We start from the raw sequence: 14550 nt of genomic DNA, 5'->3' as shown, positions 1-14550 counted from the left end.
AGTTTAATAACTTATGGGTAAAGATTATACCGATGATAATGTAATGCTCCCTCAGTAATGTGTGGAATTGTCATTTTAGTGTGCCTCAAACTAAATTCTTGGTAAGGCCACAATCTGTGGATTCTCAGGATGAGAATTTCACCAGGTAGTTAGAAATATGTGAAAGCATTTAACCAAAACAAAAACTGTGCCTTAATGAATTTTGAGAAGATTTGTAGCTCAGGTTGAGGTTCTGGATGTAGGTTTGCTCACTGAGCTGGAAGGTTCATTTTCAGACATTTCATCACCATGCTAGGTAACATCATCGGTGGGCCTCCGGATGAAGCACTGGTAGCATGGCCCGCTTTCCATTTATGTGTTTAGGTTTCCTTGGGTTGGTGATGCCATTTCCTGTGGTGACTTCATTTCCTGCGGTGATGTCATTTCTTGTTCTTTTTTTCAGGGGTGGTAAATGGGATCCAAGTCAATGTGTTTGTTGATAGAGTTTCAGTTGGAATGCCATGCTTCTAGAAATTCTCATGCATATCTCTGTTTGGCTTGTCCTAGGATAGATGTGTTGTCCCAGTCGAAGTGGTGTCCTTCCTCATCTACATGCATGAGACTCAAAGTGACTCCCACCAGCTGATGCTCACATTGTTCCAACTTTGGGAACTTAACTGGATGCAGTGTGTCTTCATAAAATGACTGGGGTTTGCGAAAACCTGATTTGGTTCTGCCCATTCAAGTATTTTGCCACCAGCTCCCACAACACAAAAGGTGATTTCTAAAAGAAAACGTCGTTCGGTCTGGGTGTACAAAAAGTAAAGGATGTGCTAAATTAATAGATGAAAGTAAAGCTTCAGTTGTATTGCAGATTAATTGCAACTATTGTCGGATTACAATGGTATCAATGGGATGAGCCCATTGGAATACACAGTAGTACAGAGAAGTATAGTGTGAAAAACTCTGTACTTTACAGTGGAGTACAATGGTCTACAGTGTGTAACAATGTGATACAGAGGGATACAATGTGATACAGTGTTTATAATGTTGTATAGTGCAGCATAGTAGTGTGCAGTGGGATGGAGTCACTGCGGTATAGTGCGGTTAAGAGCAGTGTGGCAGGGTATAGGTAAGTGAGATAGAGTGGAGAGGGCTCAGTGCATACAATGGAGTACAATGTGTTAGCATAAAGCATAGCTCTTCCAGAAGAAATTCTTGTCGTTTTTTCCGCATTCTTGTTCCCAGTTGACGATGTTGGAATTTCATTGGAATCTTGTTATCTGGTGGAATCTCAACTTTAGAATCATCCACTTCCACAACATCCTTGTCTGCATCCGCTACCACATGTAAAAGCTGGATCATTGTATCCTTCAGAATGTCGTACAAGGAAATAAGTAACGTTTGTCAGAAATTGAAATGTGAAAATTCGTCATTACTGAATTACTGGCATTACTGGCAAGGTCAGCATTTGTTACATGTCCCTTAATTGCCCAAAAGCTTTTTTTTTCACTGGAGTGTGCAAGATTGAGGAGTGAGGGATATAGATAAGGTGAATGGCAGATGCTTTCTCCCTAGGGTGGGGGATTTCAAGACTAGGGAACACATTTTAAAGGGGAAAGGAGAAAAATTAAAAAAAAACAAGAGGGGCAATTACTTTACACAGAGAGTGGTTTGTGTGTGGAATGAACTTCGAGAAGAAGTGCTGAATGCGGATACAGTTACAATGTTTAAAAGACATTTCGATAAGTACATGAATAAGAAATCTTTGGACGGATATGGTCCAAATGCACGAATTTAGCTTGGGAACATGGACTGGCCGGACTGAAGGGCCTGTTTCCGTGCTGTATGACTCTCTGAGCTGATTGGCTGGCTAGGCCATTTCAGATAACAGTTAAGACTTAACCATTAAAGAGGGTATAAATAAACATGACAGGTTTTAGTTTCAAAGTCATCATTACAGGGACTTTCTTCAAATATTTAATTGATTCATTGAATTTAAATGCTTTCTACTGCCACGTTGAGATTTTATGTCTCCAAGTCAGAATGGTGAGTAACTTGGAGAGGAAAGTGAGGGTGATGGCATTCCCACAATTCTTCCAGATCCGACTGAGCCCTCATTTTGCCACCAGCTCCCACAACACAAAACGTGATTTCTAAAAGAAAACGTCGTTCGGTCTGGGTGTGACTGGTAGTTTCCTGTGGTTGCTCCGCTTCTCCGGCATATCCACGCCACCTGAAGCTTCATTCTCAGTGTTTGCCAGATCTGAGGGCAATTGGATGAGATTGTATTTCATCAGCTCCTACATTAAAAAAAAGGGGGATATTTAGGGCAGGAAAATTCTCTCAGTTGGTGCTGATGAAAACGCCAGATGCTGGATTTGAAAGCGTAGCTGGGTGAATGTGTATAACAGTGTCAAACCATCAGTCCCTGAGTGCCACTAGGTGAACATACTCTAATTTCCTATATCTGGACCCCAACAGGACATGAAATTCCCAATAAACAATTAAATCACAATACAACAAATACATTGTACAGCTCCCTTCATATCCCGTGTGGATACTTCAGTAGCTGACTTACTCATGGTAAAGTGCACTTTGGAATGAAGGAGGAATCCCTTAAAAAAGAGCCAGATACCGCTTTTCTTGCCTGCAGTTCTGATTAACCTGGTCTTTGAGCTTCCCGTAAATCGAATATCTAAACCTGAGAGGTTAACATCAGTTACAGCAACAGAAATTGCTGGAGGAACAGTTTTGATAAAGAGTTGCTGGTTTCGAAACATTAACTCTGCTTCTATCCCTGCTGAGTTTGGCCAACAATTTCTGGTTTTGTTGCAAAACTGCAACGTCCGCAGGTCATTGTAATTTACATCAAAATCTCTTCCAACCAAAGGAGACTTTGCTGCTCGGTTTGCGTCATTTCAGATGAGCAATTGGAGGTTCCTAAAACAATTATCAATTCAAACCAAGGGAATGAGTTTGGGCTGAAGATGGGGAGGGCGGGCACAGAGAAACTACGGAAACTTACAAACCGTGTGTTTGCAGTCTGACGGGAGTGACGATAACAACAGGGGAGAGGGAGCGGACTGTCTCGCTGAACATGGCCATCTCTCCCGGTCAGATCAAGCGCACTCAGAGCCACTTTAGTATCCGAGGGAACTCACATGCAAGTCATTCATCCACGTTATCATTTGATGAGCATTACATCTTCTTTACGCTTTATTACAGGGTGGTTTCCCTTGGCTGGGTTCTCACCGCTTTACTCCGGGGCCCTGCAGCAGCCATGGATGTCTGTAGGAGTTCGCGATACCTGTCGGGTGTGGGAGCAGCACCCACACTCAGCACTGCCAGGGCGATGAAGAGAAGGACGAGGGCGCACTGAACTCGGCTGCACCACATCACTGCACAAAGCGGGGCACCTCGCAAAGAGAAGGAAGGCAGAGGTGCAACTTGACAGCGTTTGAAAGTTGGCGGAGTTTCAGCACTAGCGCAATGGACAGCTCCGCTCCGACTGACTTATGGAGAGAGCACCTCCTTTTTAAGGCGCTCCTTCAACCTTAGCACATTTAAGGATGACGGCTCCTAAGAGATTTATGAGCATTTAAGCGTAAGCAGGGACTCTCACTGTGGACACCCTTTCGCGATATGGGCGTTGCTTGTGGGCGGGTCGGCTCTGCTGCCTCCCAGCGCCAGGGATCCGAGTTAGACGCCACCCTGAGGCAACTGTTTGTGAAGATCTTGCACCGTGTTTCTCCCCATATCTGCTTAGGTTTCCTCCGGGTGCTCTAATTTCCATCGCAGTCCGAAAATGTGCAGGTTAGGTGGATTGGCCAGGCGAAATTGCCCATATTGTCCACGAACAACCACAGGAAATGTGTAGGTTATGCTTATCTCGCGTTGCCGGCATCCGCAGTTTGATTTTCACAGGATTTCTGTGCTGCGTGGGAATGACTGTGAGCAACCCGGCAGCAGAAATGAAATGAAATGAAACCGGACAATAATTATTTTGGTAAAAACAAGGACTGCAAATGATGGAAACCAGAGTCTAGGTTACAGTGGTGCTGGAAAAGCACAGCAGGTCAGGCAGCATCCGAGGAGCAAGAAAATCGACGTTTCGGGCAAAAGCCCTTCATCAGGAATAGAAAAATTATTATTTTGCCAGCAGGTTCCGAGACTTATTTTGTGCTTGTCTTTGATTAATTTGTTCACAAAAGACCAAACCACTGGCATAACGTTACTTCCAACCATTGTCCCTGGAGTGAAATTTGAGAGTTAAAGAGGATTTCCGGGATATTTGTGCAGATATTTTTTTCAATGGGAAGGAATAGGTTGTGGAAAAGGTTTGGGTAGTGAGTGCTGATGAATGAATACATTAAGGCAGCAGTAATTGTTATTTACAGGCCGGTGTGTTTTGAGAGGAAGCCTCTCAGCCTGCATGCTTGGTCGAAGGTGAGAAAGCATGAGAGGAGCAAGAGAATCGACGTTTGGAGCATAAACTCTTTGTCAGGAATGAGGGATGGCCCAAGGAAGCTGAGAGGTAAATGAGAGGGGGTGGGGCTGGAGGGGGAAGGTAGAATGCCATAGGTAGGTGAAGGTGGGTGTGAAGATAATAGCTCTGAGAGAAGGGTGGAGCAGATAGGCGCGAAGGAAGATGGGCAGTTAAGGCAGGCCAAAAGGGCGGTGCCGAGTTGGAAGGTTGAAGCTGGGATAAGGTGGTAGTGGGGGAGGGTGGAATGAGGAAACTGGTGAAATCCACATTAATCTGGTGTGGTTGGAATGGTTTCTGGCCTGTGTGTATGGATAGTGGTGCCAGGGAGCTCGACTTTACCTCTTCTCGTTTATTAATTAACACAAAGCAAGACAGAAAGTCTTGTCTCTGTTAATGTGCAGTGCTAGTAACCCAGGAGATTACTGAACTGTTGGTCCTGAAAAGGGCCTCTGGTCAATTGGAACATTCTCAAAGGGAAAGGAACCATCAAAATGAATCACTTATTCATTAAATGAACAATATTTTAGAATGGCCGACAATGAGGCGTCTCTGTTGGAGTCTTGTGGCTTGGATGCAGCTGGGATTTTCCTCAACCTTGACATTGAAGTGGTGTGGAACACAGTCAGGATACAACATTAACCTCGTCTGTTGAAGAGTGGACCAAGAGAGTGACACCTTCAAACAGGTGATACTAACACAGTGGGGCAGAATGGATCAGTTTCATTACCATTGGTTTTCCTGACCTATATTAATGATGTACATCTTTCTGTACAGCAGCCAATTTCAAAATTTACTGATGACGTGCAATTTGGAAGCATTGTGAACTGTGTGAAAGACCTGTCAAAGTTTAAAAAGGACATATAAAGTTTGGTGAAATTGACAGACATGTTCCAGAGCAAATTTAATGTAATAAAATGTGAAATGATTCATTTTGGTAGGATGAATCCTGAGAGACAGTATAAAACAATCGGTGCATCTCTAAAGGAGGTGCAGGAGCAGGGGCACCTGGGACATGGATGCATAAATCATTGAAGAAGGCTGGTCAGATTAAGAGAATGCTTCATTATGCATCCAGTAATCTTGTCACTACTAATACAGGCACAATGTACAAGAGGAAGGAGATGATGTTGAACTTAGAGGTGACATTATTGCAGTCCCAGTTGGAAGCTCTGGAAGAATGGGAAGGTGTTGGAGAGAGCGCAGTCACAAATCTTCATAATGGTTCCATGAATGAGCAATGTCATTTCTGACGTGAAGTTAAAGCTGTTTTCTTTGGAGAAGGGACATTGGAATCACCGAATCACAGAGATGGTACAGCATAGAAAGAGTCAATTCACCCCATGTGTCTACACCAGTTCTTCAAATGAACCTCGTTACCTGCAAGCGTATTATTTATATCCAAAAAAACACACTAAACCTAACCCTGTCACTCTCTTAAATGCTTCCACCACACTTTCAGACAGTGCTTTCCATTCCCTATGTTAAAAGTTCTCTTTTTTTCTCTCACATCACATTTACTCCTTTAACAAATCACTTAAAATCTGTGCCCTTTGCTTCTGGATCCTCATATCTGCAGGAAATGCTTCGCCTCATCTACTTTATCAATTCAGCTCATGATTTTGAAAGCCTCAATCATATCTTCTCTTAGCCTTCTCCAAAAGAGAACAGTCCCAACATTCTTCAGTTCATCCTGATAACTCGAAACTGAATCCTCATCCATGCAGCCATTCTTGTAAATCACTTCTGCAATATCCCTCCAATGCAATCACATCTTTCTTATAATGCTGTGCCCAAACTGCGCACAATATCCCACCTGGTTTCACAGGTTGGCACAACATCGAGGGCGGAAGGGCCTGTACTGCGCTGTAATGTTCTATGTTCTATAAAGTGCAGCATTGAAGGGTAGAAGCATGTTGTAAGTGGATCTGAGTAATGCCAAGAGTCCTGTGATGTATTATTAAGTTCTCTGGAATGTTAGATTTATTACCCTCTTTACTGCAAAGACTGACACAAAATTGTCATTCAACAGGCCTGTCCTTTGCAAACGTTCATTTGTTTTTAAAGACCTATACTACCATGATGGCAGATTTACTTTCCTTGAAGGAGAGATACAGGACTTAGGGATACAGAACAGTGAAGTGGAAGATAGGACCCAGGGTTATAGCACAGTGAGGGAGGATATAAGACATAGCTTATAGTACAATGAGGGTGGGTATTAGATACATTAATGAGAGAGGATACTAAGTCCAGGGCTCCAGCACAGTGAGGGGAGGAGGGTATAAGACCCAGGGTGATAGCATAGTGTGTAAGGATAATACACCCAGGGTTGTAGCACAGTAAAGGGGGTTATAAGAGCCAGGGAAGCAGTTAATGAGTGTGGTTATAAGATCCAGAGTTGCAGCAAAGTGAGGGGAATGGTGCATAAGTGCCAGGGTAACATCACAGTGAGAGAGGGTATAAGACCCAGGATTGCAGACAATGAGGGCAGTTATAAGATCTAAGGTTACTGTACAATGAAGGAGGTTGTGATACTCAGAATCATAGCAATGTAAGGTGGGGTGGTATAGGACACGGAATTTCAACACTGTGCTGGAGAAAATTGACATATGGGCAAATAAATTTTAACATTGATTGATGTGAGGAATTACATTTATTGGGGTGACCTCTGTGCCATGGGCAATGGGATCTCCTCATGTAAAAAATAACCAGTTAAGCAGCTATGTTAGAATGCATGTCTCTACTACAGACAATGGCCTGACCTGAAGAGCTGATGGAATGTGCTAGCCAAGTTGTATTAATCCAGAGATCCAGTTAATGTTCTATGGAGCTGGGTTTGAATCCCACCATGGCAGACTTTGGAATGTGCATGCAATTGTAAACAAATCTGGAAGTATGAGTCCAGTGATGACCATGAAACTGTTGTTGATTGTTGGATTCATTATTGTCCTTTAGGGAGTGAAATCTACCATCCTTATCTAGTCAGACCTACATGTGACTCCAGATCCATGGCAATGTGGTTGACTCTTAACTGCCCTCTGGGCAATTAGGGATGGACAATAAATGTCGCCTAGCTAGTGATGCCCTCATTCTGTGAATGAATAAAGAAAGGAAACGAATGGCTGGTCAAATCAGAGGGTTGGTCGTCCAGCCACACTCCACTTAGGATGGCTATTTGTGCCTGTATTCCTAGTGCATGAGGATGCATTGATGGCAGCACCTGTGATGATGATCAGATGAGTTATGCATAGCTGGCGCCTAATCCCAGATCCTGATGTTAAGACTGCCAGATTTAATTGGATCATCTCGCCCCACAGAATCCTTTCCAAACCCCTCCCCCTTCCACACCCCTTAATTGACCAATTGTTGAGTTGGTCTTTGGGCAGATGTTTAATTTGATATCATGTCTGCTGCTGCAAAAATAGCTCTGGTGGTAGAAAGGTGCAGGATATGACCGAATACTTTCCTATGTCCTTTCCCCATTACCTCATCTTTGAACAAAGAACAATACAACACAGGAGCAGGCCCTTCAGCTCTCCAAGTCTATGCTGCCATATTTTGCCCTTCTATACTAAAACGGGCGTCACTTACAGGATCCTTATCCATCTATTTCCTTCCTATTCATGTATGTGTCCAGGTGCTTCTTGAATGTTACTATTGTGTCTGCTTCCACCACCTCCTCTGGCAACATGTTCTCGGCACTCAGCACTCATTGTGTGAAAAACTTGCCTCACACATCTTTTTTAAACATCCCCCCTTGTACATTTAACCTGTTTATTGACCCCTCCACTCTGGGAAAAAACCTTATACTTTCCACTCTCATCATGCCATTCACAATCTTATGAACTTCTATTAGGTCACCGCTCAATCTCCTGCATTGCAGTGAAAACAAATCCAGTCTATCCAACCTTTCTTCATAGCTAAAATCCCCCATATCAGGCAACATCCTGGTACAACTTTTCTGTATCATCTCCAAACCATCCATATTCTTCTAGTAGTGAGAGGACCAGAACTGTATGCAATATTCCAAGTGTGACCGAACTAAGGTTCAATAAAGCTGCAGCATAACTCACCTATCCTTATAGTCAGTGCCTCTTCCAATGAAGGCAACCATGCCTTAGGCATTTTTTTAATACTTTAACTACCTGCACTGTGATCTGTGCAATCTCTGCATATTAATACTCCTAAGAGTTCTGCCATTGGCTGTGTAATTTCCATCTGTACTTGACCTTCTAAAATACATCACCTCACATTTGTCTGACTTAAACTTCATTTGCCCTTTTTGTGCCCATGCCTTCCATTGATCTGTATCCTGCTGTATCTTCTGACAGTTCTCCTTACTATATGCAACTCCACCAATCTTTGTATCATCTGCAAACCTACTAATCAGACCAGCTACATTTTCCTCCAAATCATTTATGTAGATCACTAACAGCAGACTCCCAGCACTGATCCCTGTGGAACACCACTAGCCATAGCCCTCCATTCTGAAAAGTATTCTTTCACCACTACCCTCTGTCTCCGATGACTGAGCCAGTTCTGTATCCATCGTGCCAGCTCACCAAGATACCATGTGACTTCATCTTTTGTGCTATCTGCCATGAGGGACCTTGTCAAAGGCTTTACCAAAGTCCATGCAGACAATGTAAACCACCTTTCCCTCATCAATTATCTTCATCGCCTCCTCAAAAAACCTCGATCAACTTAGTAAAGCACAATCTCCCCCACACAAAACCATGCTATCGCTAATAAGTCAATTTGCTTCTAAAAGCATATAGATATTGTAGTGAGGATATTTTCCAATAATCTCTCCACCACTCACAGCCCTGTAATTTCCAGGATTACCTCTGCTACTTTTAAACATTGGTCCAACATTGGATAATCTCCAGTCCTCTCTGACCTTACCTGTGGCCAGAGAGAATACAAAGGTGTCTGTCAATGCACAAGCATTTTTTTTTCTTGATTCACTACATAAGATTTTGGAAAAACTTAGCAGCTCAGGAATACCCAAGGAGAAAAATAGAGTCAATTTTCAGATTAAATGTTAACTCTGTTTCTTTCTTAGCAGGCCCTATCTTATGGATTGTGTTTTGCCAACAGTTTTGCCCTTATCCAAGAGTTTCAGCATCCATTTTGTTTTGCTTTAGTATGAAGTGTGCAGAATGAGCTTCACATTGTTGATTTGGCATTCATTAAATCAAGATTTCACTGAGGCATTTATTTCAGGCGCACATTTCAGAATTCATTAGTTAGATCTGTATATGGTTTTATTGTTTTGAATGTGAGTTTTTGGTTTTGTGTGAAACAAGATGAATGACAGAAGGAGATGGGATAATTACTGGGGGTATCCAGAAATAATGCACAGTAATCAAGGTTTGTTGGGAAGAGTTGGGAATGTGAAATTCAAAACACAAACAGATCAGCCATGATGTTATTTAACAGTGCAGATGGCTCAACAGTCGAACGATGCCTTTCTGTTCCTATTTCATATGTTTGTAAGTTAGTACCTGACAAGTTGAGGACAGGTGAATCTTTAGGTCTTTGAAGTTCAAACTGTTATAATGCAGCAGCCAGTTGTGACAAGACAAGACCACACAAACAGCAAATTGATCAATGCCTAGTGTAATTGCTTTTAGATATGGTTTTCAAGAATATGATAAACATAGAGTCATAGAGTCATAGAGTCATAGAGCACAGCAACAGACCCTTTGATACAACTTGACCATGCTGACCAGGATCTTCCAAACTTAAGCCGTCCCATTTGCCAATATTTGGCCCATGTCGCTCTCAGCTCTTCCCATTCACGTACCCATCCAGATGCCTTTTAAATTTTTTTATTGTACTCACCTCTACTATTTTCTCTGACAACTCATTTCATACATGCACCGCCCTCTGTGGGAAAAAAAATGCCCCTTAGGTCTCTTTTACATCTTTCCCATCTCACCTTAATCTTATGCCCTCTAGTTTTGGATTCCCCTCCCCTTGGATAATGACCTTGGCATTTCAACTTATCTATGAATGTCATGATCTTACAAACCTCTATAAGGTCACCCCTCAGCTTCCAATGCTCCAGGAAAAAGAATCCCAGCCTATCCAGCCTCTTCTTATTACTTAAATTCTCCAGTCCTAGCAACATCCTTGTAAATTTTCTCTGTACTCTTTCTAGTTTAGCAACATCCTTCCTAGCAATGAGACTAGAATTGAATGCAGTATTCCAAGGTAGCCTCACTAATGTCTTGTAAAGCTGCAAGATGATATTCTGATTCCTATACTCAGTTCTCTGACCAATGAAGTCAAATATGCCAAACACATTCTTAATCACCATGTCTACATGTGATGTCCCTTTCAAGGAGCTATGAACCTGCACCCATGGTCCCTGTGTTCAACAACATTTCTCAGGCTCTACCATTAATTCTCTTGTCATCTTCAACTGGTGCTGTGACATTTCCATGCTTACCCGAATAGTCAGACTGTCAGAAAGATTATACCCATGACAATGCAATATCCCCTCAGAATTGTCATCTTAGTGTGCCTATAACTAAATTCTCGGTAAGGCCACAATCTCTGGATTCTCAAGATGATAAATTTCACCAGGTTGTTAGAAATATATGAAAGCATGTAAATTAGACAGAAGCTGTAGCATGATCTTCAAATTTGAAATGATTTTATTGCATCATGCATAAAGAGTTACTCAATGACTTTCAGTACAGTTGTACAAAAAGTACATAAAGTAAAGGATGTGCTAAATTAATAGATGAAAGTAAAGCTTCAGTTGTATTGCAGATTAATTGCAAATATTGTCGGATTACAATGGTATCAATGGGATGAGCCCATTGGAATACACAGTAGTACAGAGAAGTATAGTGTGAAAAACTCTGTACTTTACAGTGGAGTACAATGGTCTACAGTGTGTAACAATGTGGTACAGAGGGATACAATGTGATACAGTGTTTATAATGTTGTATAGTGCAGCATAGTAGTGTGCAGTGGGATGGAGTCACTGCGGTATAGTGCGGTTAAGAGCAGTGTGGCAGGGTATAGGTAAGTGAGATAGAGTGGAGAGGGCTCAGTGCATACAATGGAGTACAATGTGTTAGCATAAAGCATAGCTCTTCCAGAAGAAATTCTTGCCGTTTTTCCGCATTCTTGTTCCCAGTTGACGATGTTGGAATTTCATTGGAATCTCGTTATCTGGTGGAATCTCAACTTTAGAATCATCCACTTCCACAACATCCTTGTCTGCATCCGCTACCACATGTAAAAGCTGGATCATTGTGTCCTTCAGAAGGTCCTACAAGGAAACGAGTAAAGTTTGTCAGAAATTGAAATGTGAAAATTCGTCTTTACTGAATTACTGGCATTACTGGCAAGGTCAGCATTTGTTACATGTCCCTTAATTGCCCAAAAGTTTTTTTTTTCATTGGAGCGTTGAAGATTGTGGAGTGAGGGATATAGATAAGGTGAATGGCAGATGCTTTCTCCCTAGGGTGGGAGATTTCAAGACTAGGGAACACATTTTAAAGGGGAAAGGAGAAAAATTAAAAAAATACAAGAGGGGCAATTACTTTACACAGAGAGTGGTTTGTGTGTGGAATGAACTTCGAGAGGAAGTGCTGAATGCGGATACAGTTACAATGTTTAAAAGACATTTCGATAAGTACATGAATAAGAAATCTTTGGAGGGATATGGTCCAAATGCACGAATTTAGCTTGGGAACATGGACTGGCCGGACTGAAGGGCCTGTTTCCGTGCTGTATGACTCTCTGAGCTGATTGGCTTGCTCGACCATTTCAGATAACAGTTGAGACTTAACCATTAAAGAGGGTATAAATAAACATGACAGGTTTTAGTTTCAAAGTCATCATTTCAGGGACTTTCTTCAAATATTTAATTGGTTCATTGAATTTAAATGTTTTCTACTGCCACGTTGAGATTTTATGTCTCCAAGTCAGAATGGTGAGTAACTTGGAGAGGAACGTGAGGGTGATGGCATTCCCACAATTCTTCCAGATCCGACTGAGCCATTTTGTCTCCTGGTTAAATGATTGTGGAAGACTGGGAAGTGTGCTCGAGCACGAAGATAAACCTTGTGGTGATTTACAATTCTTCTGACATTAATGGCCGAGAGTGTATCATTGTCAGTGGTGATCTAGCGTCAGATTGTAGATACGTGCCATGCCTATGTCATGCACCATGAAGGATTGTTAGAGAAAACGCCTTTCGTTCTTAAAGAATGTGTGCTAGTCCACTTTCAAACAGAAAATTTTATTTCAATGAGAAGGAGCCACATTAATCAGAGAAACCCCACCTAGTCACAATGAGGACTGGTCTGCTACCGGACAAAAGCTAAAACTCTTCTATCACATAAATCAAATCAAATCATCGATTACATTATTTAATTTACAGTTCTGGTGCTGCCACATCTGACCGTGTGTGATTGAGATGAAGCAGTAGCCCGCGGCTTGTTCTGGAGTGTCAGCGAGTTAACAGGCTGCGTAGGTTTTCCAGAAGAAGTTTTTGCAGTCCGCCTGCCGTTCCCTCTGGGGCGAAGTGGCGTTGGCGGATCGCTCCAAATGAACCCGTGCCTCAACCTGTTTCGCCATCCCCGGCAAATCCTCCGCTTCCAAGGCTTCGTTCTCGGCGTTTGCCCGCTCCGAGAGCAGTTGGACGAGATTGTATTTGATCTGCTCCTACATTAAGAAAAGGGAATAATTAGGGCAGAGAAATTCTCTCAGTTGGCGCTGGTGAAAGTGCCAGTTGCTGGATTTGAAAGTGTAGCTTGGCGAGTGTTTACAACAACCCATCAGTCCCTGTGTGCCACTGCGTGAAATTATCCTCATTTCCCATTTCTGGACTCCAACGGGTAGTGAAACCCCCAATCGACAATTAAATCACAATGCAACAAATACATTGTGCTGCTCCCTTCGTATCCCGTGTGGATGCTTCAGGAGCTGAGTTAATCATGGTGGGCCGGTCTCTGGAAAAAGAGAGGAAGCCCCGGATGAGACGGTATCGTAAGTGCTTAGGATTTATTGAGAGGCAGATACAGTGAAGAAAGAAGAGAGAAACACAGCGCGTTTATCTTTCCCGCAATTCTGGTGCATCGATGCTCTGTGCTTTCCGTTAATAAACAGAGCATCTAAACCTGCAAGGTTAACATCGCTTACATCAAAATTTCTATCAACCAAGGTAACTTTGCTGCTGGTTTGATTCAATTTAGATGAGCGATTGGAGGTTGGTCAGAGAATTATCAATTCAATCCGAGGGAATGAATCTGGATCGAAGATGGAAAGGGCAGGTTCCTGAAAACTGGAGAAAGTTACACGCCGTTTGTTTCCAGTCTGATCAGAGTGGCGAGATCAACTGGATAGAGGGAGAGAACTGTCTCCGTGGACCTGGGCAGCGCGGTAATCTCTCTCGGTCGAAACAAGAACGATCAGAGCGGTTTATAAATCCGAGAGATCTGTGGAACGCACGCATCCTTATTATCATTTGATGGGCATTAGATCTGTCTAACCAGGTTAGATTCATCAATCATTCACTCCCCTTATTCGTCTCTATTTAAGTTAAACAGCTTGACCATATTATCCACTTTATTACACAGGGGTTTCCCTTGGCTGGGCTCTTACCGCTTCACTCCGGGGCCCTGCAGCAGCCATGGATGTCTGAAGGAGTTCGCGATACCTGTCGGCTGTGGGAGCAGCACCCACACTCAGCACTGCCAGGGCGATGGAGAGGAGGACGAGGGCGCACTGAACTCGGCTGCACCACATCACTGCACAAAGCGGGGCACCTCGCAAAGAGAAGGAAGGAAGAAAAGAAGTAAGAGGTTCAAGCGTTTACAACGTTTGAAAGTTAGCGGAGTTTCAGCACTAGCACAGTGGACAGCTCCACTCCGACTGACTCCTGGATGCTGCAGCTCTTTTTAAAGGCGCTCTCCCAACCTGAGCACACGTCAGGAGGACGGCTCCCAAGAGATTTACTCGCATTTACGCACAACCCAATCACATCATCCAACCAAATAATTACCAAACTGACGAAGATTGAGATAATGGCCAAGGACTCTCAATGTGGACACCTTATC

At 42.8% G+C, this 14550-nt stretch overlaps 1 protein-coding gene and 1 pseudogene across 2 annotated transcripts; both read right to left on the bottom strand.

Annotated features, from left to right (window-relative positions):
- Positions 1-803: 803 nt before the first annotated feature.
- On the bottom strand, positions 804-3378 carry LOC148148288 (somatostatin-1A-like; annotated as a pseudogene).
- Positions 3379-11369: 7991 nt separating this feature from the next.
- Positions 11370-14349, bottom strand: LOC148148287 (somatostatin-1-like). Of its 2 annotated transcripts, none has more exons than XM_087993233.1 (2): positions 14117-14349; positions 11370-11756 (listed from the first exon to the last, which is right to left on the bottom strand). In XM_087993233.1, the coding sequence occupies exons 1-2, from the start codon at positions 14237-14239 to the stop codon at positions 11559-11561; spliced, it is 321 nt and encodes a 106-aa protein (XP_087849359.1). In that variant the 5' UTR covers positions 14240-14349; the 3' UTR covers positions 11370-11558. The 2 variants fall into 2 exon arrangements, with proteins under 2 accessions (XP_087849359.1, XP_087849358.1); XM_087993232.1 differs by lacking the exon at positions 11370-11756 and adding an exon at positions 12903-13156 and having other exon boundaries at positions 14096-14349.
- Positions 14350-14550: the final 201 nt, after the last annotated feature.

This window comes from Chiloscyllium plagiosum, unplaced genomic scaffold (assembly GCF_037043375.1).
Source record: "Chiloscyllium plagiosum isolate Xiang-an unplaced genomic scaffold, Cpla_swu_hap1 HiC_scaffold_13, whole genome shotgun sequence".
In the NCBI taxonomy this organism is placed as follows: Eukaryota; Metazoa; Chordata; class Chondrichthyes; order Orectolobiformes; family Hemiscylliidae; genus Chiloscyllium; species Chiloscyllium plagiosum.
This window is presented reverse-complemented; position numbering and strand designations above follow the sequence as displayed.

What these genes read in the sequence shown, in the direction of transcription:
- LOC148148287 (XM_087993232.1), bottom strand. Translation starts at nt 14,239, where the DNA reads ATGTGGTGCAGCCGAGTTCAGTGCGCCCTCGTCCTCCTCTCCATCGCC. An exon ending in CAGGGCCCCGGAGTGAAGCG is followed by an intron (nt 13,157 to 14,095) that starts GTAAGAGCCCAG and finishes TTCTTAATGTAG; the next exon opens with GAGCAGATCAAATACAATCT.